We start from the raw sequence: 20,124 nt of genomic DNA, 5'->3' as shown, positions 1-20,124 counted from the left end.
CGCCGCCGCCGCCGCGGCTCCCAGAGCCGCAAGGGGCTTCGCGGGCCTGAGAGCTGGCGGCGGCCGCAGCGCCTGGGCGGATTTTGTCTCCGCGCAGCGTGGGGGTAGAGCCGGGGAGGTGAGGGGCCGAGGGGAGGCCGCAGCCGGAGCGGCGCGGAATTAGCTGGCGGGACGGGGGCGGGCAGGAGCGAAGAGAGCTGCGTCCCGACAGGCGTTCGCCAGGGGCGCCCTACCGGCCGAGGCCCCCCCTCCCACCCGCCCGTCGCCGTGGCAACGGTTGAAGCCGCGGCGCGGCCCGGTGCGGAGGCTGGGTTCAGGGTCCAGGGTCCGGGCCTCGGAGCCGGTTTGTCCGCCCCGTCCCCAGCGCCATGGCCGCCGAAGTGGCGGTGGTGGGATCGTGTATGACCGACCTGGTCAGGTTAGTACCTGGCGCGGCGGCACGGAGCCCGTGGCGCAGAGGGAGTTCGGGCCACCGCGCCGAGCTGCCGGGCCCGTCAGGGTCAGCCCCTTTGCTGGGAGCCTCAAGGAGCGGGGAGACGGGCCTCGGTCAGCCGCCTCCGCCGTGAGGGGGAAGGGAGACGTGGGTTTGCGGTTTCGGCTGTGCTTGGGGGCCCGGCGGCGCCCTGGCTGGAGCGATATGCCCGGGAAATCGTGTGCTCCGATACTCGTTATCAGCACAGAAACGATTTGAGAAAGGTAAATAAATCCGATCGGCTGGAAACGCGTTCTCAGCTCAAAGCAGCTCATTTCTGCCGGAAAAGCAAGAATGAGAGCTTGATGTTGTAAAGAAACTGAAATTAGGCCTGTGAAAAAGTAGAACGAAGCCCACTGCTGCGGCCCACTGTTATCTGACAGAGAGAGAAAGCCCTGAGCTATGCGTATCCATACAGGTCGGGAAGTGGAAGTAAGGAGCCCTAACAAAATCTAGCTCCTCTGCACCACAGAGTGGGTTTTCAAACTATGAAATCCTTTTTTAAAGGAATGTCTTCCTTGTTTTTGATTCATCCTTTGGGCATTTGGGGTTTGGAATTAGGTGCTTGGGCTTCATTGTGTTTTTCCTTCTTTCTTTTTGTACATAGGTAAAGTTTCCAAGCTTCTAATAAAAGTTAAAGCAGACAGATTCATGAAAGCTCTTGGTTCCCACAGCCCGACTTTATAACAAATACTAAATATCAGGAGAATTCAAATGAAATTGCAGGAGTTGATGATGATGAAAATACTAATTCAAACTGCCTGACCTTGTTGGCCCCAGTACACTTGCAAATCAGTCCTTTATTTGCACTATATTAAACACATCTGGCTTTAAACTATGTATGCATAGTTGGTTAAAATAGGATTTGAAAGTGTGTGTGTCTGGACTGCATCAACACATCCTGCTGGGAATTCTGCAGTTAAAAACACAGTTCCTCAATCTGAATCAAGGGGCAGCTACATTGACGTCTGTGGGGCAAGAAAGAGCAGAATACATGATTAGAAGATTATGCTGAGGACGAAGTGCAGTGTAGGCATAGGCCTGCCTTGCAAAAACTCTTAAATAATCATAGAACTTGTATCAGAAAAAAATTAATGCTTTATGTGATTTGCAGAATACACTGCAGTTTACCAGGAAGAATAGTTATCTTGGAGGTCAGAGTAAGATATTGTAGAACTGATCTTGACATTATGTGGATCTGAGCTTGTGACATTATATTGAAACACAAAATATGGCCCTTTATTCTCAGAAAGTTCTTCTTCTGTCTCTCTAAAATGTGGAAACAAAAATAATCAAAACTTTGCCAGCTTAAGCACTGCTGCCAGCCATGGGTTTGGGTGCTTTCTTGACAGTTAAACAAAAACAAAGCAAAGCAAAAAAACAAACAAACAAACAAAAAAGCAACACCCAGAAAGCTCCCATGCTTTTTGGCTTCAAGTTTGGTGTGATGAAAATACAGTCACTTGTTTGAAACCTTATTAACAGGGCACTGAACCATTAAACCATTGGTTACAGCCATAGATGCTCTTACAGTGAGATTAAGTCGTCGTAAAAAAGCTATTTCGCTTTTCAGTCAGCTGAGAGGGTTTCTTAACTGAACAACTGCTATCACAAGAATGTATCTGACTCACCATTATTAGCCTCTGCTTTAAGGAGCAGTGAAGGGCTTTTTATTAGCGATAAGCTGATTTGACTCAACTGAAAAAGAATGGATAGCTTCATTGTTTGTTATTAGCATAGGATTTCAGGCACTTCATAAACCAGGAAAAAGAATGGGTTTAAATTTAGCTGGCAAATGTTTAATCAGGCTGAAATCTCTGGGTAGACAGAGTCTGGATGTAGCCAGCGTTAAAAATCCTGGTCAGATTACCTGAAAGCATGGGGCTGTGGGCTGGAATGCCTCTAAGTGAGGAGCAAAGCTGCGAAACAGGGAACGATAAGCAAACTTTATTAAAAAACTACCAGGTTGGAATTCATGCTAGGAGTCTCAACTGTCTTTATGTCTGCAATGTAGGGGGAGCCATATATAGTATGGGTTCATTGCAGCAGGAACAGAAGAACGTCAGGTTTTCATCCACTTGTCTGTCATTTATGCTGATGTTTTAGTTTGGAAAAGACACAGAGAGCAGTGCTCACGTGTTACATGCCTGTCTATCACCCATTTGAAGAGTCTGAATAAACTATGAGGGTCGTGCACTATGAGGTCAGGCACGTCTTTGGGCACATTGTGGTTGATAGTCTTATTCACTGCTTAGAACTGAAGCCTGTCTTTCCTAGAATAGAGGCGTACTCATTGAGGCTTTGCCAGAGGCACTGACAGGGTGCAACATTGGCCCTCCAGAATACAGTCTTCACCCTCTTTCTGGAAAACTAGAAAATGAGGGTGGCAAGTATTTAGTGGTAAGCATTCCTAGGTCTTCAGAGACAAGGTACTGAAAATCCAAATGATATGCCTGAAGCTACCATTGAACATATGGTAACCAGATTCACCAAATAAAAAAAGTTGCCATATAATGTTTTTACTCAACACAGTGAACAAGTAATTTAAAGAAGCATAACCTCTGTGTGAAATATGCAATCTGAGATTTGCTAAGTCTTACATAATGAATGAGGAGAGAAGGAAAGGAGGCCTTCAGTTGAAAACAGTATTCACATGTAATTTTGAGAAATAATCAAATTCAGAAGAAAGGGTAGCGTCCCTTAAGATTCTTTTAAAGAGAAGGAGCCCAGTGGTTTGCTTTTAAAATACTGTTCTCATTGGAAATTCTTTTCTTATTGTCCTGTAGCGCTGCAGTGGCAAAATGTGGGTTTTTTAAAGTGAATTTAGTATAATCAAAACAACCTCACGTACATACATGCAGTAAACCACACTCTTTTGGCTTAACAGGACCAGGAACAAAACATACTTGTGGTCACAATCACAATCAACACTTCATTGGCAATTCCAGACAACAGTAGCAGAAAACAAAAACAACATTATTCTATATGATCTAGATATCAAGCCAGATGGGTACCATCCATAGTATTATTTAAATAGTTTCTGTTCTGACTCATATTTGCAGTCTGATCGTGGCAGTGTTTTAATTCATACTAAATCAGGACAAGACTAAACATATAAACCAATGAGAGCCAGACACACTAAAACAATTAGAATAAACAGGAGAAACTTTGGCATGGGAATTGAAAACAGCAAAAGCAAGGAACAAAATGTAAGATGGAAAAAGTCTTTAGATAGTCACAGTAGCAACAGTTTTTCGCTTGAATTCAAGAGAATGAGACGACAGCCCAAATGCTGGAAAATGATGTTTGTTAGGATGTTCAAAATTTGAAGTCTTAGTTTTTTGGTGGATCTTAATCCTTCTCTCAGATTGCTTATTTCCTCTAGGGAACAGAACTAGAAAGTAGGGCTTCAGGCCCCCTCTTGTAACCATTGTCATTGCAACAAGCAAACCAATTAAAGGCATTCACTAGAAGAAGACTTGGTGGAGGAAGCACTGACATACAAAGTAGTGTGTTGCCAGAATGGACAGCAGTGACAAATGCATATCTGGAATCAACATCCAGAGGAGTCTGATGGGGGTGTCAAATCGCCTTCATTAACAGAGCACAGTCCCTGCTTTTGCATAATGGCAAAGTTACCTCTGTTGGTGAATGAGATTCCTTCTCTCTCTCTTAAGCTTTTCCTGGTGGCTACTGTCTGCTGAAGTGCTGCAGTAAATGACTCACTGTCTCGTTGGAAATCCATAATCTTAAGCAGTGTATGTACTTTTTAAAGTGCAATACTTGGATCTTTAATTTCAGCCTTTTTCTTTTTTGCAGGGATATGAAAAGGAATTTTCTTATGTTTCTTTTGAGGTAGCAGGGAAAGTCTCACATAAAACTTTGCTTTGTTTCCAGGTCTTTCACGTGTTCTCATTGCCACCATTTCTCATGCATGCAGTCACCAAGTTTCAGAGTTACTGTTCTTTCATTATATTTTTTTCTGCTCTTCAGCTTCTCCTAGCAGCAAAGTGTTCTAGAATCCTTCAAACCCATTCCGTTTGTGTTTTTGTTTTTATCTGTAATGCTTCCCCTGCAGCAGCCACTCCTCATTCTAGTCAATCTGCTGTTGCCAGCAGCATGGGAAAGCACAACTGTGAAGGAATACAAGCTTAGTCCAGTTGAGGAAATTAATCTTTTGGATCCAGAGAAAGGCATCGAGGCATGAGAGAATGTGTCATCTGTGAATTGTTTGCTTTATGTAATAGTGAAAAATCTGGGCTTGATTTCAGAGCCTCGTCTTCTTCTCTGACCTAGCAAAGTTTTGGATGTATAGTAAATGTAAGATCTGCAGGCTCTGTGCTTTGTTGTTCTGCCCTGATTATAGAAGACCTCAAATACGGTTTAGAACAAATCCCCTTTGACTTCTCTTGCCTTACAAGAAAAAAGCTGCATCCTGGGGGGAAAAAAAAAATAAAATTTGACAGTAAAAATCAGGTTGGTGAAATTCTCAATAACAGACTAAAGGAATAAAGTTGTTCTATACAAATATAGTTTCGAGTATCCAAAATAGCTCAGACTCTGCTTATTTGGTGTAAGACCTGACTGACACAAAGCTCATTCATATCAGAAGAGGCTTTCCAATGCTGCAAACTGATGTGAAATTGTCTCTGCCCCCTGAGATAGGAGTGTTTATTTCAGGATGCATCACAGTTTAATGTTTTACTGTATTAAAACTATTGGGAATTACATTCCACTCCTGAAGAGCTTCCATCAAAGTTCTTCTAGCAAAAAAAAAAAAAAAAAAAAAAAAGTATAAAATATTGAAGAAGAGAAGGTGGGGAAATGTCTGGCTGAATTTTAGTTAAAAACACAGGATATCTAAGCTGAGGCCACCAATGACTTCTTTTAATGTATTACAAGAGCTGCATTTGCAACCAAGTTTATAAAACATGAGGAGGAGACAGTGTACCATTGATCCCAGCTGGCACTTTCTGAAACAAACTGTTGTTTGTGTAGCAGAGGATGCTGTGGGTCCTGCTTGAGCTGGACATCTTAGAACACCTGCTATACTCTTGTCTTTGGTTCTTATCCATGAAAACTCTTTTTCTCCCTTCTTTATTGGAAACATGTAAGTTTCAAAAGTCTTGGGAAATACAGATGTTAAACTACATCGTTTAAATTAAAGTTGTTTTTTTTTTAATCTAAATGGAATAAAAAATTTGCTTTCTGGATTCCATTTAGTTGAAATCTTCTGCCCTTTCATTTGGTGTCTTTATTTTTTGTACTAATCTACTGCGTACTGTAATTAGGTGATGTCTTTTCTTCCAGAAGTAACTTCATTTCAACAATATCTAATATGATTCTTAATTTTTAGATTTACCTAGTTCAGTTTAATAATATGTATTTAGTAGTGCTTTTGAGCTAAAGAATGCTCTTTACAGTACTATAGTCAGGCCTGTACTACATAAATGCCATATTTGAAGTAATTTCTTTGTCTTCCCAGAATCAAAAAGTAGCATTGCTTGCCCTACTGTGCACTTGGAAAAGATTTTGGAGTTCTGGGACCAAAAGTGAAGGGATTTGGCTTTGTAGAAAGATAGAGAAAAGGTGGAGAGAAACTGGAGGAAGGTTTTGAAAGGGCAAAATGATAGGCATGAGGTTTTATAGCAGAAAGTGTGAAGAAGCTGTAGAGCTGAGGCTGAGAAAAAAGGCAGGGGAACTACAATGCTAACAGCTACAGCTCCCCAGCTGTCCAGAGAGCCCCTGTTTTTCTGCTTCTCTTTCTGCCAGCTCAGGCAGAGCTGCCTGCTTGTTTTCTGCAGTTTTCTCACATGGCTGCTTGGCGAGGCTTAGGAAAAAGCTCTGTTCTAGTCTTGCTGTCTTCTCCCAGCAACAGCACTTTGGAAGATACAGCACCCAGTAAGTCCTCTATTACCTCCTCCTTCCCATGAATGAGTTCCCAGATGTCTGCTTCTGTTCCTACCAGCTGCAGTGTCTGGTCTGTTTAAGTTTGTAAATTGCTTTGAGATCCTTTAAGATGAAAGGTTCTACTTAAGTGAGATCATTATCGCCTGTTGCATTTCTCCACTCCCTGTTCTCAGCCCAAACTTCTTTTCTCATTTCATCTTAGGGTCCTACACTGCTCTCAGCATTCCTAGCTCTCAGCAACACAAAGCTTACACACAAATTTCAACTTCCAATCTTTAAGTTGTTTGACGCCTCTCAGATTACTTCAGAGCTGAAGGTTAAATATATGTATTTTCCTGAGCCGATGCCAAGATGCTTAGCACTTGCCACATTGAGATTGTACTTCTGAATTTGCCTCTGACTTCATGTTATTTTGTGTGCTTCAAGAGACTGTATGGTTCTCTTCCTCCCACTTCTGAAGCACTTACTCATTCTAGGAAGCGTTCCAGCTACAATGTTGTTCTGTGATCCTGCCCTGTATTCTCATAGCCCTACTTTGTTCATGCTCATGTGGTTAAACTGTGAGCCTGTCAGGGCAGGGATTTCACTCCTGTCTGGAGCAGTGAGTTTATGAAGAGGAACCCTGACTTGAGTTCAGAGGGCTCTCTGTATTCAGCAATTCAGAGGCAGTAATACAGCTTGGACAGCAGAACTCCTGCACTGTTCAGCCACTCTTTTAGCTGTTGCCTTCATCTTCCATATTTCAAATGACAAGTAAGAGAGGGTTTTTACTATAAAGTATCTTTGTGTGCTTACTCCCAATGTCATTCGCATTCCACTGAAATTTCCCTCTTTCCTACTAAAATGAGGTCATCTTAAACCTGTGTTTATGGTACTGCAGTCATTTCCATGGCAGTAGACTATGATATCATCAGTGGAGGATTATGCCCTTCCTATGTGTGTTAGCAATTAAAAATTATGGTTTGTGAGATAAAACTAGTGTTTACCAAGCTTTTAGGTTTAGTCCATATGAGGCAAGGAAACTATTGCTTAATTCTCTAGAGAGTTCACTTGGGTAATGGAGTAAATGAATCCAGAAACATTTTGATCCTAGCAGGTGATAAGTTTTTGGGGTGTATTTTCCAAGTGGGAGAAGAAAGTCAGCTACTCCATCTTGTGTTCCTGCCGTGCAAAGAGCACTCATCTGAAGCACCACGGTGCTCCTTGTTCTGCGTTGTTCAGCGCTACTCCCTGCTTTGATTCACAGCACCACAAGTTTACAGTCTCACGAGACTGGCATTTTTTCCCTTTCGAGGTCAGTAAACTATTAGACACTACCCACAAAAGTAAAGCAGTGTGCCTATCAGTCTTCTCATCTTTTTAATGGGTGCCTTCTTTGCCAGCTATCGGTAGCTGAATCTCTTTGTTGAACCTTCCTAAGTATGTATGTGGTTTCTCATTGTCTGGTGACAGCCGAGGCCAGTTTCAACACTGATGGCGAAGGAAAGTTCATTCATTTACAGTGTAGTGTCCACTGTTATAACAGCTGCTTACGCTAGAAGATGCACGTGGTAGGTTAATAGCTGTACTCATTTCATCACTTAAATACTTCGGAATTTTTAAGTCAAGAAGGTAGAATTTTCTAAGCAAGAATAGAGAGAGAGGAAAAAGGTTGACAGAGAACGGAGGTCGTCAGCCTAGATATTGCAACATGAGCCAAAATTTGTGGCCATGTTATGGTTATGTATTTTAATTACAGAAGTATGTGACTCCTGTGCACTTTTCATCCCGCCTGCTTTCCCACATAAGAGAACTGAACTCTCTTAATATCTCTACTTAAGTAGTCTGGGACAGAGCGTTAGAAGAAAATCTCAAAATGCTGAGCCCAATTACATAAAAGACTTGCGTGTGTCCATTTTCACTGAGTGTCTAGTATTTGAAAAAGTTCTTCCTGAAATTATTCCCACCTTAGTTGCTGCAATACAAAAGAGCTTCTTCTCTCACTGAAGTTCATGGAGACAGAACCAGGCAATGCCAGGCTGGAATGGAATAAAAAAAGACTCAACTCTTGTGTGCAGTCTTTTTGAGACTGATATGCCTCAGCTTTTAGTGAGCATACAGCCAGCTGATGTTAGAGCAGCCACCTGAGTGTCTTCATCTGCCACTGGAAAACCCAGAGTGATATCTCTGAAGAAAGTGAGAAGTCAGAAACTAATAACATTATGATCAGGGAAGGAGGCTGTTGGAATAAAAGCTTAGTTACCATTTTTCCAATAAGAACATCAGGAGTGAAGCATTTGTGTTAATTTCTGCTACAGAAAGATGTAATTTTGCCTCAGCAATTCACAATAGCATATGGCCATTGCTTCAGATTATAACACCCCCCCTTCAAAGATTTCACAACTGTCATCTTTTGCTTTTTGTAGAATTACTGGGTACTGTACAGTTGCAAATAATTAGAACCCAAACCAGTGATCCACTGGGCATTGCTGTCATCAGTACTTCAGGGTATTCCTATGGCTCCTGCTCTATGCTAGTGATGGAGATAGAATTTTACATTGGATTATTAATGTATCTAAAATTTCTTGCCCCACTGAATACTTTTACCATATAAATTCCACAGGTTTTGTTGTTGTTGTTGTTGTTACTTTCCCTGTTCTTATTGGAAATTATTTTTGACAATTTAAAATAACCTATCTTGTCCTTCTAGCTTGGAGATCTTTGCCATACAAGAATACTGAATCAAAAGGGAAATTTTCTAAAGAAATTCCTTAGAAAATATTTGTCACAATACATACAACTGATAAGCATTATATTTTAACACTCAACACTGATACTCTTGTATTTTCTTTTCCCTCCATCCCTCCGCCCCACAATGAGCTTCAGAGTGATATGATGAATAGTTATGTTCTGTCTTGTTAATGAATTACTTTCTGGCTGTACTATTAATGGAAATAACTGTTTTCCTAGATGTATTTCTAGACATAAATATCTTTGGGTAAATTTTAGTACTCCTCACAGTAAAGAGCTGCTGGCACAAATCAAAAGCTGCAATAAAGATCGTACGGTCGATGGTAACAAATTTGTGTAAGAACACTCCAGGCAGGCATATATATGATGTTGCCTAGAGGAGCTGTCTGAGCTGTTCTTTCCATAGGAGTTCACTAGTAAGGTTTCGGTGCTTGTTTTATAAGGCTCCAGTTGTTAGCTCTTATATCAAGCTCCAGTAAATTATTTGATGCTGACATTCCTGGTTCCCTCCAAGCCTAGCAACGTATGCATTGAGCCTGAAGAAAATACATAAAGGTTTTTTACCAGTGTGGTGCCTAAGTAGGTGCAGAACATGATGATCCTTCCGACACGTAATTATAAAATAAGAAGGTGGTAATGTCCCCAAATGTATCAGTTCTGCACTCCTTTATGGGTTTTATTATTTCTTCTTTCCATTTCTGACTTCACTCCATTTTCTCTCCTTTATTTCCCTCTACTAGATCAGTAGCATGTCATCCCTGAACCATTATGATTTTCCCTTGCTTATCTCCACCTCTTGTTGCTATCTCTCTGCAATGCACTTGTTTGCTGTACTGCTCTTTTTTCTGCCCCTCATCTTTCCATAAATAACTTTTGCTTCCAAAGAATCAGAATTCCCTTTTGCTAATTTACTGCCTCCATCATTTCCCATCCTTCCTATCTTCTCAGTTCCCTGTTTATTTAAAATGTGTAAAACTTGATAGTATACACAGCAAAAAGAAAAAGAAGGTGCGTTGGTCATTGCTGAAAATAAAAGATGGGAAGGAATATGAAAGGCAAATCAAATTCATTACTTATTTGGAAAAACAAGCATTTTTCATGTTCTCATCTGTAATGAGAATGAACATACCTCCTTCCTTCTAATTCCCTGATCCCGTTAGTATTATTTATTGGGAACATCCTACTATTATTCAATCTGTTAGGTTTTTAGCCAGATAGAACTAAGTAAAGAATGACCTGCTGGGAAAAGCGGTTGGTGGTTTTGCTAGGGCTCAGCAGTGCACCATATAGAGGCAGTGAAAATGAGCAGATAATCCATCAGTTTTCATTCCTTGTTGCTCGTTAAATCGTGGGCATTACTGGAGACATGAGAGTTGTCTGTTGGCAGGTATTGCAAGCCAGGGTTATGCAGATTTACATGGAATCATAGAATAGTTTGAGTTGGAAGGGACCTTTAAGGGTCATCTAGTCCAACTCCCTGCAGTGATCAAGGACACCTACAGCTACTTCAGGGCGCTCAGAGCCCTGTGCTGTCTGACCTTGAATGTCTCCAAGGATGGAATATCCACCACCTCTTTCTGGGCAATCTATTTCAGTGCCTCACTTTCTGATATTCACATCTTTCTGATATTTGGAGATCTACTTTTCCTCAGAAAACTCAAATTGTGAAAAAGGTAAATGCAGAGGAGATTCCTACCTGCCGTGACTGAGTTAACCATGACAAAGGCAAGCACCCTCTGTACACTGCCAATTCTTGTCTTTGCCACACAAGCTTTAATGTTGCTGTAATAGAAGACTCTAGTAGACACCTTTATGATGAGAAGGAATTTAAAGTATAGCTTTGTTTATTGGTGAATCAAGGGTAAGCTAGCTTCAAAGCAGAAACTTAGCTACTGAAGGATTTTGGTGTATTTAAATATGTTGGCTACATTTACTGATAAATTGACTAAGTGTATGTAAATTAAATTTTTGCTTACATTTTTCAGTGGTGACCCGTGTGGATTCTGAAGGAAACACTGTATTTAAAAATTCATTGAAAAACTTTATCAAAATTATTGTCTTGGCCACAAGCTTTTAGAGCAACTTTTTACTGGGGAGCACAAATAGTATTTAGACTGTACTACTTCATCTTGATAACTATGTAGTGAAAACACATCTATGATGCTGCTTTTAGTATTGTAGTTCACAAAGCAAATGTGCTTGTGTAAAAAATGCCCATAAATAATGTGGAGGGTGGCACAGGAGGAAGGAGAATAAACAGAGGAGAGGACTTTAGGGAGATCAGCAGCTGATATTTTTTTCTGCAAGAGAGTGAAACAGAAGCATGGATTACTTTGTTGATTTACCATTGTATAAGAAATTATGCTGACAAGAACTAGGACCCTGTGACCTATCTAGGCCACATATGTCTTCTTTATCATTCAGAGACATGTAAAGATCCCTCTTTGCTTGGGTTGCAAAGGTTATTTTGTTTTGTGGGATTTTTTTCTGTTTGGTTTCTGCTTTAAGCCTGGTATTTTATGAAGTTACAGTGTTCTGTTCAGCATAGGAACTGCAGGAAGGCTTCTGCAGTGCTAGGTAAGAACAGCACGTTTTGGAAACAGTCTATTCTAACATCATCATCATATTGCCTTGAAAATAATTATGTAACTGCAGTTCCAAAAATAATGTAATAGAGAGGTATCAATGAAGAACAACGTGGGAGGGAAATAATAGTTAGAGAGTAGTAATTTTGAAAATTTCCACAATCTTTTTAAAATACAAAACAGATGTTTTGTAAAAGTGATGGAACGTTTGCTGAGGCTTAAATATCTCAGGTTAGATTCATGCATTTTTTTAATCTCTTTTGAGCATCCAGTTCGGAATTACATCGCCGGTGTTGTGCCCACCTTTTCCCTGAAAGTTAACTGCTAGAGATGTGAGGAAAGGCTTACTGTTCCAGGAAAAGCTTTTTCCTTTGTTCTGAAACTTTCAGCTCTCCAGTATAATTTAGGAACTCTGATCTCTTGATGATGTCATTTCAGTGACGTGCGCTACAGCGTGCTACTCTAACAGCTGCAGGATATTCATCTGAGTGCCTTCTTTGTTCCATCTTTTAAGATCTAGTAGGGCAAAATATACCCCTGTACAGAGGGCCAGCAGAAACATTCATTAAAATCCTCGTTGGAGGGCTATGTACATCCATTCTCCTACTATATGTTGTGTGTTTTGGTCTTTTTAAGCTCAGTTTGTGATTGCACAATATTATTTTGGAAGAGGTAAAGCTCATATAAGAAGATGCCACTTTTGTGGCCCTCCTCAGCCATTCATTTAAATTTTTCACTTGCCAGAGATGTTCACCATTGTGTCAGTTCAACTATTGACCCATTCAGTAATGAGATCTACGAAATAATCTGCCTTCAGAAAACATATATGTATGTATTTGATAAAATGCATGTGTTTCTTTGATCACAAAACTGGATGGAAAGATTCCTGCTGCTCTGCACTAACTCATCATTTGTGTCATGGTGACAGATTGTAAATTATGTAAAATCAAGCAAGTTTTAGCAAAATCTTCAGAATGTAAGATGGGGTAAAGTTTTTATATCTCACACTGCCACTGTACTTCAGCACTGTCCTGTGAAAGGATTGTTCTTTAGCCATCAATTATTTTGCCAGGTACCAGTTTGGATACTCTTATTACACTGTTATGTGTCCTGGTGAGAGAACCCAGACCATCCAAGAAATGGTAGCCAATTTTATGAGTAGTATGAAAAGTGAACTTTTTTAAAGAAAGACTTGTCATATTCAGGGAAATAGTTGGAAGAATACATGGAGTATTTTCTATTATTTCCAATTGTCTCTAATTTTTTTCAGTTTAGAGATCTGAAGTGAGACTAAAACCTTGAACTGAATAGCCCAATATTTAAACCAAGCTGTAGTTAACTGCATTCCTGAGGTAATCTCTTCATAATTCTGAAAGTTTTCTACCTTCCAATAAGATGCTTTAGTGGATTATTAAAAGGGATGAAAGCAAGAAGGAGTCAAGAACATCAGATTTTGAAAAGAATTGTGGTCTTTTTGTCTCCATATTATGGATACTTTCCCATAGTACATGTTCAAATCTTTAAAAATTAAGTGAGACAAAAGAGACTGAGGCTAAACCAAAATATTACGCCAGATCCAAAAGAGGTCTGAGACTTTTTCACCACAATGATGTACTAATATTCCTAGTTAGAGGCAAGAGCTGTTCTTTCCTTTGTATTTGTTCGGCTCTGAGGAGCATGAAAGCCCAGTAAATTGTATGTACTAGACAGTGGCTAGCTACACCTACTCTAATCTCCCAGGGATTTTCCCCATTTCAGGGAATTCCCAGGAGGGGAAAAAGAGCCAGTTTTATTCAGGTATTCAAAGAGAGAAGAATCAAAGCTAAATTCTAAGCCTTTACATTATATTCCTGTTCATTAAAATACCTTTAAATGCATCGTTTCTGCTACTTTTTTCATACCCTTGATTATCTTCACTGTTCTTCAGGAGAAAAAAAAAGGTGTTTAAATATTCTTTAGATACTATGTAAATGACAGTCCTCTTAGATAACGTGATATCTAATCTAACATACAAATTCTCTTCCCCTCTGAACTGCCTGATGAGAATATTGTTTTTCTTTTCTCTTTCTTCAAAAGAAAAACATTGACGTACATCTTGTTTTTTTTTTTCTTTTCTTTTTCTCATGCATGCTAAAACCACGTTGTTTCCCAGAAATAATCTGAGACTTTATGATTTTCTTCAACGTTCGTGCAGAACCAAGTATGTTGTACTATGACCAAAGCCCTGGTTGTGAAGCATCCCACGTTTTCAGCAGACAGGGCAGTATCAGTGGCACAGGGCAGCATGCATGTATGGCCACAGGGAAGGCAGTACTGCTGCTCCCTCACTCACCCCCTCCTCAGTCCTGGCAACATGATCTGGCCCACCCTGCCTGCTGGACACCAGCATGGGTCAGTTTGCTGATGCTGATTAAAACGACCTGTGGAAAAAGCACAAAACATTTGGCGTTATGAACTCTGTAAGCAATAAGGATAATCAGAGAATCAGAGAATCATAGAATGGCCTGTTTTGGAAAGGACTGCAATGATCATCTAGTTTCAACCCCTCTGCTATGTGCAGGGTCGCCAACCAGTAGGCCAGGCTGCCCAGAGCCACATCCAGCCTGGCACAATGAATGCACAGTGAACTTTGGGAAAATGCTTCTGTATCAGCTGAAGCTGACAGTAATAGTGTACCTTTGTAATATTTTTGCATGTTGAAAGCACCAAACAGACACCGGTTAGGCATCAGGAATCGGAAGCAAACCATGATTAATTTCAAGATTAGTTTATGCAAATGCTGCTTATGTGCATTGTTCCCTTTCCCTTCCTCCTTCCTTCAGACACGATATTTCTGATTGTGATCTAGTCGCTGCTAGATGGGAACTGTTCAAGAAAACCAGACTACTGTGGAAAGTGGCATTCATAACTCAGTTAGTTGCATTTCACCTCTGGTTCAGTGCATCACTGATGTAGTGGAAGGTTCTGTTCTTTTCCCAGTGCCACCAGTCCTAAGGGATATCTGTCTAAAAACACAAGTGCTAACCAGCTCTAGCCTTTAACAGAACTTGTGGCACACACTAGATAAAGGATCAAAGTTAATGCAGTGGTGAAATTGTTATTTGTGTACTTCTGTTTACGCCAAACCTCTGAAGCATAGCTGGGTGTAAGAATCTTCATTTCCCACAAAAAACTGTGGGTAATGCTGCTGTGTGTTTCTTACGTTTAAATATTGTTTTGTTGAAACTGTTGACATTTTGAGTGATTATATCCCTTTATTTGTAGCCCAAAGCATTTCAGGATGTTTTAGTCTGAAAGTTCCTCCATGATCTGTATTACTGTGCACGATTTGCAAAATATATTCTATAGTTTTTTTTTCCCCATCTAATAGGTCTTGGGGGATTTCGCGTTCAGTTTCTGGTTGCTCATAAGACATGAGATCAATATCCTTTACACCATTTATCCTCTCAAAGCTGTGGAGAATTTGACACATAAGCTAAGAGCAGTCTGTTAGTTAGCAACTTAAACTACTTTTTTCATGTCAGTGTTTTCAAATTATGCCAAAGTTGTAAATAGCTTTACAAAACACTTTATGTAACAATTCTGAAAACCAGTGTGACAATTTTTCTAATTAACTTATGTAGCCTAGTTTTGGAGTAACACTGACTGTTTCATCATTTTTAGGCCATTCTGAGTATTCTTTGTGGCACCATCAATAAGCCAAGAATTTATAGGGTTCCTTATACAAATTAGTCATCACTGCCTGCTCATAACAGAAGCCTGAAATGCTTATTAAAGTAGTCTGATCTGAACTGAAAGTTAGTGCAGTTGCAGAATTAAATGATAAGAGAAAAGTGTTGAATACCTATGTCAGTGAAAGTGAAACTTTCAGGCTATGTATATAGATCAGTACTTTGAATTTGTTTTAATACAGAAGATAAAAATAGGCTTCTGGAGTGTAGAACTGTTCTGAAAGGACTGGTGATTGTGCCTGAAATGCAATGAGGGTGGCTTTTTTTGTTTACAGTGAGCTACAGGAACTCGCTGCATGTTCTTACCTAGGCTGTTAGCCTATTTTTAAAATTGGCTAATTACAAATCACTGTTCCAACTTGATCCTTTGCCCTTTGCCTTGTGCCTTTTCATCAAAGCAATAAAAAAGGTCATCTTCCCGTCTTCAACAAGCTGTTTGATTCCCACAGGCAGTTGTTTTGCTGTCCTACTTGAAACACTGATGCACAGATCCTCACCTCACCGAGCCTGTTTTTCACCAGTGTAATTATGCTGCTTTCATTGGAGTTGCATGCTGATGCCAACACAACTGCAAGAAGAATCAAGTCGTGGTCTAGCCACTGTTGACTAGAATATGTATGGGTGAACGTGCTTCTCACAAATACATGTGATCTCAAAGCAGCAGTGTTAGCAGATGCCTGCTGGGATGTCACAATTGTTCATCTTTCTCTAAAAATACATGAGGTTTTTGAAGAAACAAATTCTATTTAGAACGAGCTATAATCTCCTAAAGCACCCTAAGGAAGGAACATGAACTGAGACCTGATACCGGTTTCTCAGTGCAGAATTGAAATCAGGAGACTGTGTGTACTAGAGGATTGAGTTCATCTCTGCTTTTGGTTTTGCTAGTGGCTTCTTGACTGACCCAAGGAACAAAAAGGCAAAATGACTTGCCTAAGTTTCACACCCACAAAACAGGAATAACAATGTTGTTCTGCTTTTTAAAGTACAGTGAGATCTGTCAAAGAAATGAGCTGTACAAGAGCTGCTATTACTATTGCTTACCAAGGCTGAGCATAACATCTATTCTTTGCTGAGTGACACATAATTCTGGAAGTATGCATGCAGAAGCCCAACAGTGACCAAACAGGACCTTCCTTGTCTGAGTTTTGTGACCTTCATTCTCCGGTCCACATCACTGTTTTGGCTTCCAGTGACACATAAAATAGAGAAAATAGCAATAAATTATAGATGTTACTATTAATATACCTTGCTCATTACTACTATCATTACACTTTGTTCCCTCAAATGTTAGTTACTCTTTGTTGTAAACAGCCTGCCAGAGGCTGCTGTGGGAAACTGCTTTAATTTACCAACCCCTTCCATATATACAAGGTACTTATAATTGTAAATCACCATTACATTTTTAGTTAAAATGCCTTAAACATTTCCGAACAGAACGCTACCCGGTTCTACGTGCCTGGAAACAAAGTAAGTGCCAGTAGCTGTACTTGTGAGTCTTTCTGGGGTTTCTTTCTGGTCCTCCATACAAGAAAACCTGCTGAATGGGTACCTTACCCTCACACAGAAACTTGGGGTGCTGTGTTAGCAAACATCCCTAATTAGTGTTTGCATCCCAACTGCATATCTTCAGAAACTGTAACTACTGCTGAGGGACAGACCCGTAACAGCTGCCTCAGAGCAGAAATCTTGTGGGAGTTAAACACTTATGTAGCTTCACTAGTTTAGATTTCACTTTCATTGTGATCCTTAACATTGGACCTATGGATGTTGAAAACTGAAAGTTAATAAGAAGAAAGTGCTTGCTTTTTCTTGAAAACTTTCATTTGGTATGGCTGTGTTCTGGCATTAACTTCGCTAAGGTTTTGTAAACACTAAGGTGCCCTAAAATTTGCTGTATAAAGTTGAGAGTAACATGAACGCATCCCTCATGTCCTTTTCAGGCAGCAATCAGTAGTGACTTACTAGCGTAGAAGTATGTCACCTTTTTCGGAATTGGAGAGCTGGCAATTTTAAAGCTGTTCTAAGATTTACTGGCAAAATGTTAGAAAATGACAAACAGAGGTGAAGTGAATCTTGCTTATTAGGACAGATTCCTCTGCATTTCTGCAAACTCCCCTTTGCCCATGGACTCTTTCTTTCCTTCAGACTTTTGGCAGCCGGTTCAGGCTACCTGCATGTGGGCTGAACAGGTTGAATTACCTTGCAGAAGGCCTTTGTTCTACACTTGTTGTGAGCTTGTTTGTAGCTTAGGAGATAGCAGGAATTACATTTTTAAAATGTATCCCTGGGATGCATGGCTTGAGTAGGCAGAAATTTGGGTAATCTGAGTGTCGTAAACACAGCTCTGAGTTCTGTATTTCTAATAGAAGTGGGAAAAGTAAGCGGCAAGTGTAGCTTTGCATTCAGAGAACTTCTCCCCTGTTGTCTTGGGGGAGTGTTTTCTTTCTTTCAACTTTTTCTGGAGATAGCAAAATGTCTGATGGCATTAACAACATTGCGATTCTACTTTGTTGTTTTTCAAAATGGAAACTAAACTGAACTGTCTTGAATACATCCCCCATGGGTCTCCACTTGTATTAGTGCTCCTCTGCCTGGGCACTCATCCTCAGAAAGATGTCAGTGTAATTGGAGTCAGTTCAAAAGCAACAAAATGCTAAGGAGTTGTAGGGTTTGATTTAAAAGGGAGAGTAGTCACTGCTGAGTGACAGCAGAAGGGAGGAAAGCTTTGATAATGATCTACAATTTTCAGGGGTGTGAACATCAACAAAGTGAAAAATTACTTAGGGTGGTTCAAGAGTATATAATTAGATGTAATGAAGTTAAATGAACAGTGTGTAAAGGTGAGCTGAATGTTGCAGTAAAGCAACATGAACAGTAAGACCTATAGATTTATTATGTATCTGTATTGAATTAAGACTGGGGAATCCCAGTCAGGCATCAACTGCTTCTTTTTCTGGTTGAAACATGAAACAGAAACAACAGAAATGCAATCCTAAGTAATAAATTAAGTTTAAGTTTAAGTAATAAACTAAGTAAAGTAAAAGTAATAAATGAGCAGCTTGACTGAGTGGCATATAAGGAATAAACATAAACTGGTGGTTTGTGGAATAGAGACCCTAAAAGGACTTTTTAGTCTTTGATGTTCATATTGAGTGGCTGTTGGACCGTTTAAAATTGTAAGAATGTAACTCTTATTTTGAAGATGGTTGCTATTTTCAGTCATTAATGTATGTAAATATTGCTTTAAATTGGAATAGCTTTACCACGAGATTGCCAAGAGCTGGAGAAACTATCCTCGGACAGAAGTTTTTCATTGGTTTTGGTGGGAAAGGAGCCAATCAATGTGTCCAGTCTGCTCGACTTGGGGCCAAGACCTCTCTGATCTGCAAGGTAAGCGCTGGCTTGCTCTTGGACTGCAACTGAACAAAATGTTCATGCAAATTCCAGAAATCCTTTCATTGTCTAACAGAAAAGAGCTTTTTTGTTGTTGTTGCTATTTTCTTTTTTTCTTTTTTTTTTTAAAATCCCTCTCTAATTCTCTCTTCTTCTCCTTATTTCAGCTATAAATTTAAGTATGAAATATGATCAGGAGGCTGTTCTAAAAATGCTGCCAGAACCAAAGAGTAGTTGGCTAGAGATCTGGCAGAAATTGCACATAAATAAAGATTGCAAAATTTAAATTGATGTACCACAAAAGGAAGAATTAAGGAAAATTAGAGATGTTCAAAATTCAAGTAAACTTGGTCCTTATGCTCCCTGTTGTTAGAACTGTCAGGGCTTCAATGATGACATTCAGGTGCTAGATACTGCAGTCAACCAGCTACTTTGTAGTTGATTATAAAAAACAAACACTGGTAAAATAGTAACAAATTCAGGAAGGAATATAAATAGACCATTGGACTGATTCTGCCTGGCAGACACTATATTTTTGCAGTGCTTTTATTTTTGCCATTAAATGTTACTGGTTTTGAGTGATCGTTATTAAGAGTAATATTGAATTTTGTGTCTTTGTAGCCTTATTGTCTAACCCATACTATCTGCAGATGAAGCTTCAGATGGCCTGGATGCACTTTGTTATTGCCATAGTGGGGAGAGGATGCTGAGTTTGTTGGATCATCAGCTTCTAGGGGTTTTTTGTGGAGTACCAAAGACATCTCAGGGAAACCTTTCTCACTACTTATCAACCTTATATTTAGGTGAAAGATTGATAACTATAAATCTGAATTACACCTTCAAGCACTTCTGTGGGTCATTATCTCTAGTTGTTCTATAGTACTGTTTTTCGTTTGATTTGTTGGTTGGGTTTGTTTTGTTGTTTTTTGTTGTTGTTATTGTTGTTTTTAAATTTATACTGAGAATGTTTGTACTTTTTTAATATTTAAAGTATTTGATCATCTTTGCATTCAGCAGTGATCAGATTCTAGCACAAGATGAATTGGCAATGATTCTCTGCTAACATTTCCTGCTAAATGTTAAAGAGGTTTTTTTTCACTGAAAGTGTGAATTTTGTTTTATTTTTTAATGGTCTAAGCTATGTTCAGTGAATACATGTTCCTGGAACCATTTGCATTCCTAATAAAATTTAGTAATTTCTAGTTACTTTCCAAAATCATATTTATGCCATTTCAGTAAAACTTTTCTTTCTTTCTTTCTTTCTTTCTTTCTTTCTTTCTTTCTTTCTTTCTTTCTTTCT

The 20,124-nt window shown here is 39.6% G+C and overlaps 1 protein-coding gene across 2 annotated transcripts in view; it reads left to right on the top strand.

The window, feature by feature from the left end:
* Positions 1-299: 299 nt before the first annotated feature.
* Positions 300-20,124, top strand: part of RBKS (ribokinase) — a 66,127-nt gene continuing 46,302 nt past the window's right edge. The window contains exons 1-3 of one of the 2 annotated variants that reach the window (XM_042827759.1): positions 15,067-15,119; positions 16,864-16,898; positions 18,689-18,821. In XM_042827759.1, coding sequence (XP_042683693.1) covers positions 15,111-15,119; positions 16,864-16,898; positions 18,689-18,821 — 177 coding nt within the window. In that variant the 5' untranslated portion in view covers positions 15,067-15,110. Of the gene's footprint in view, positions 419-15,066; positions 15,120-16,863; positions 16,899-18,688; positions 18,822-20,124 lie in introns of those variants that run through there. The other variant, XM_042827749.1, reaches the window with a different exon arrangement.

The sequence above is a fragment of the Centrocercus urophasianus genome, unplaced genomic scaffold (genome assembly GCF_019232065.1).
Source record: "Centrocercus urophasianus isolate 14NV4802_14NV808 unplaced genomic scaffold, USGS_Curo_1.0 seq_10, whole genome shotgun sequence".
NCBI classification, from domain to species: domain Eukaryota; kingdom Metazoa; phylum Chordata; class Aves; order Galliformes; family Phasianidae; genus Centrocercus; species Centrocercus urophasianus.
The sequence above is the reverse complement of the archived record's forward strand: the minus strand, read 5'-3'. Positions and strand labels throughout refer to the sequence as shown.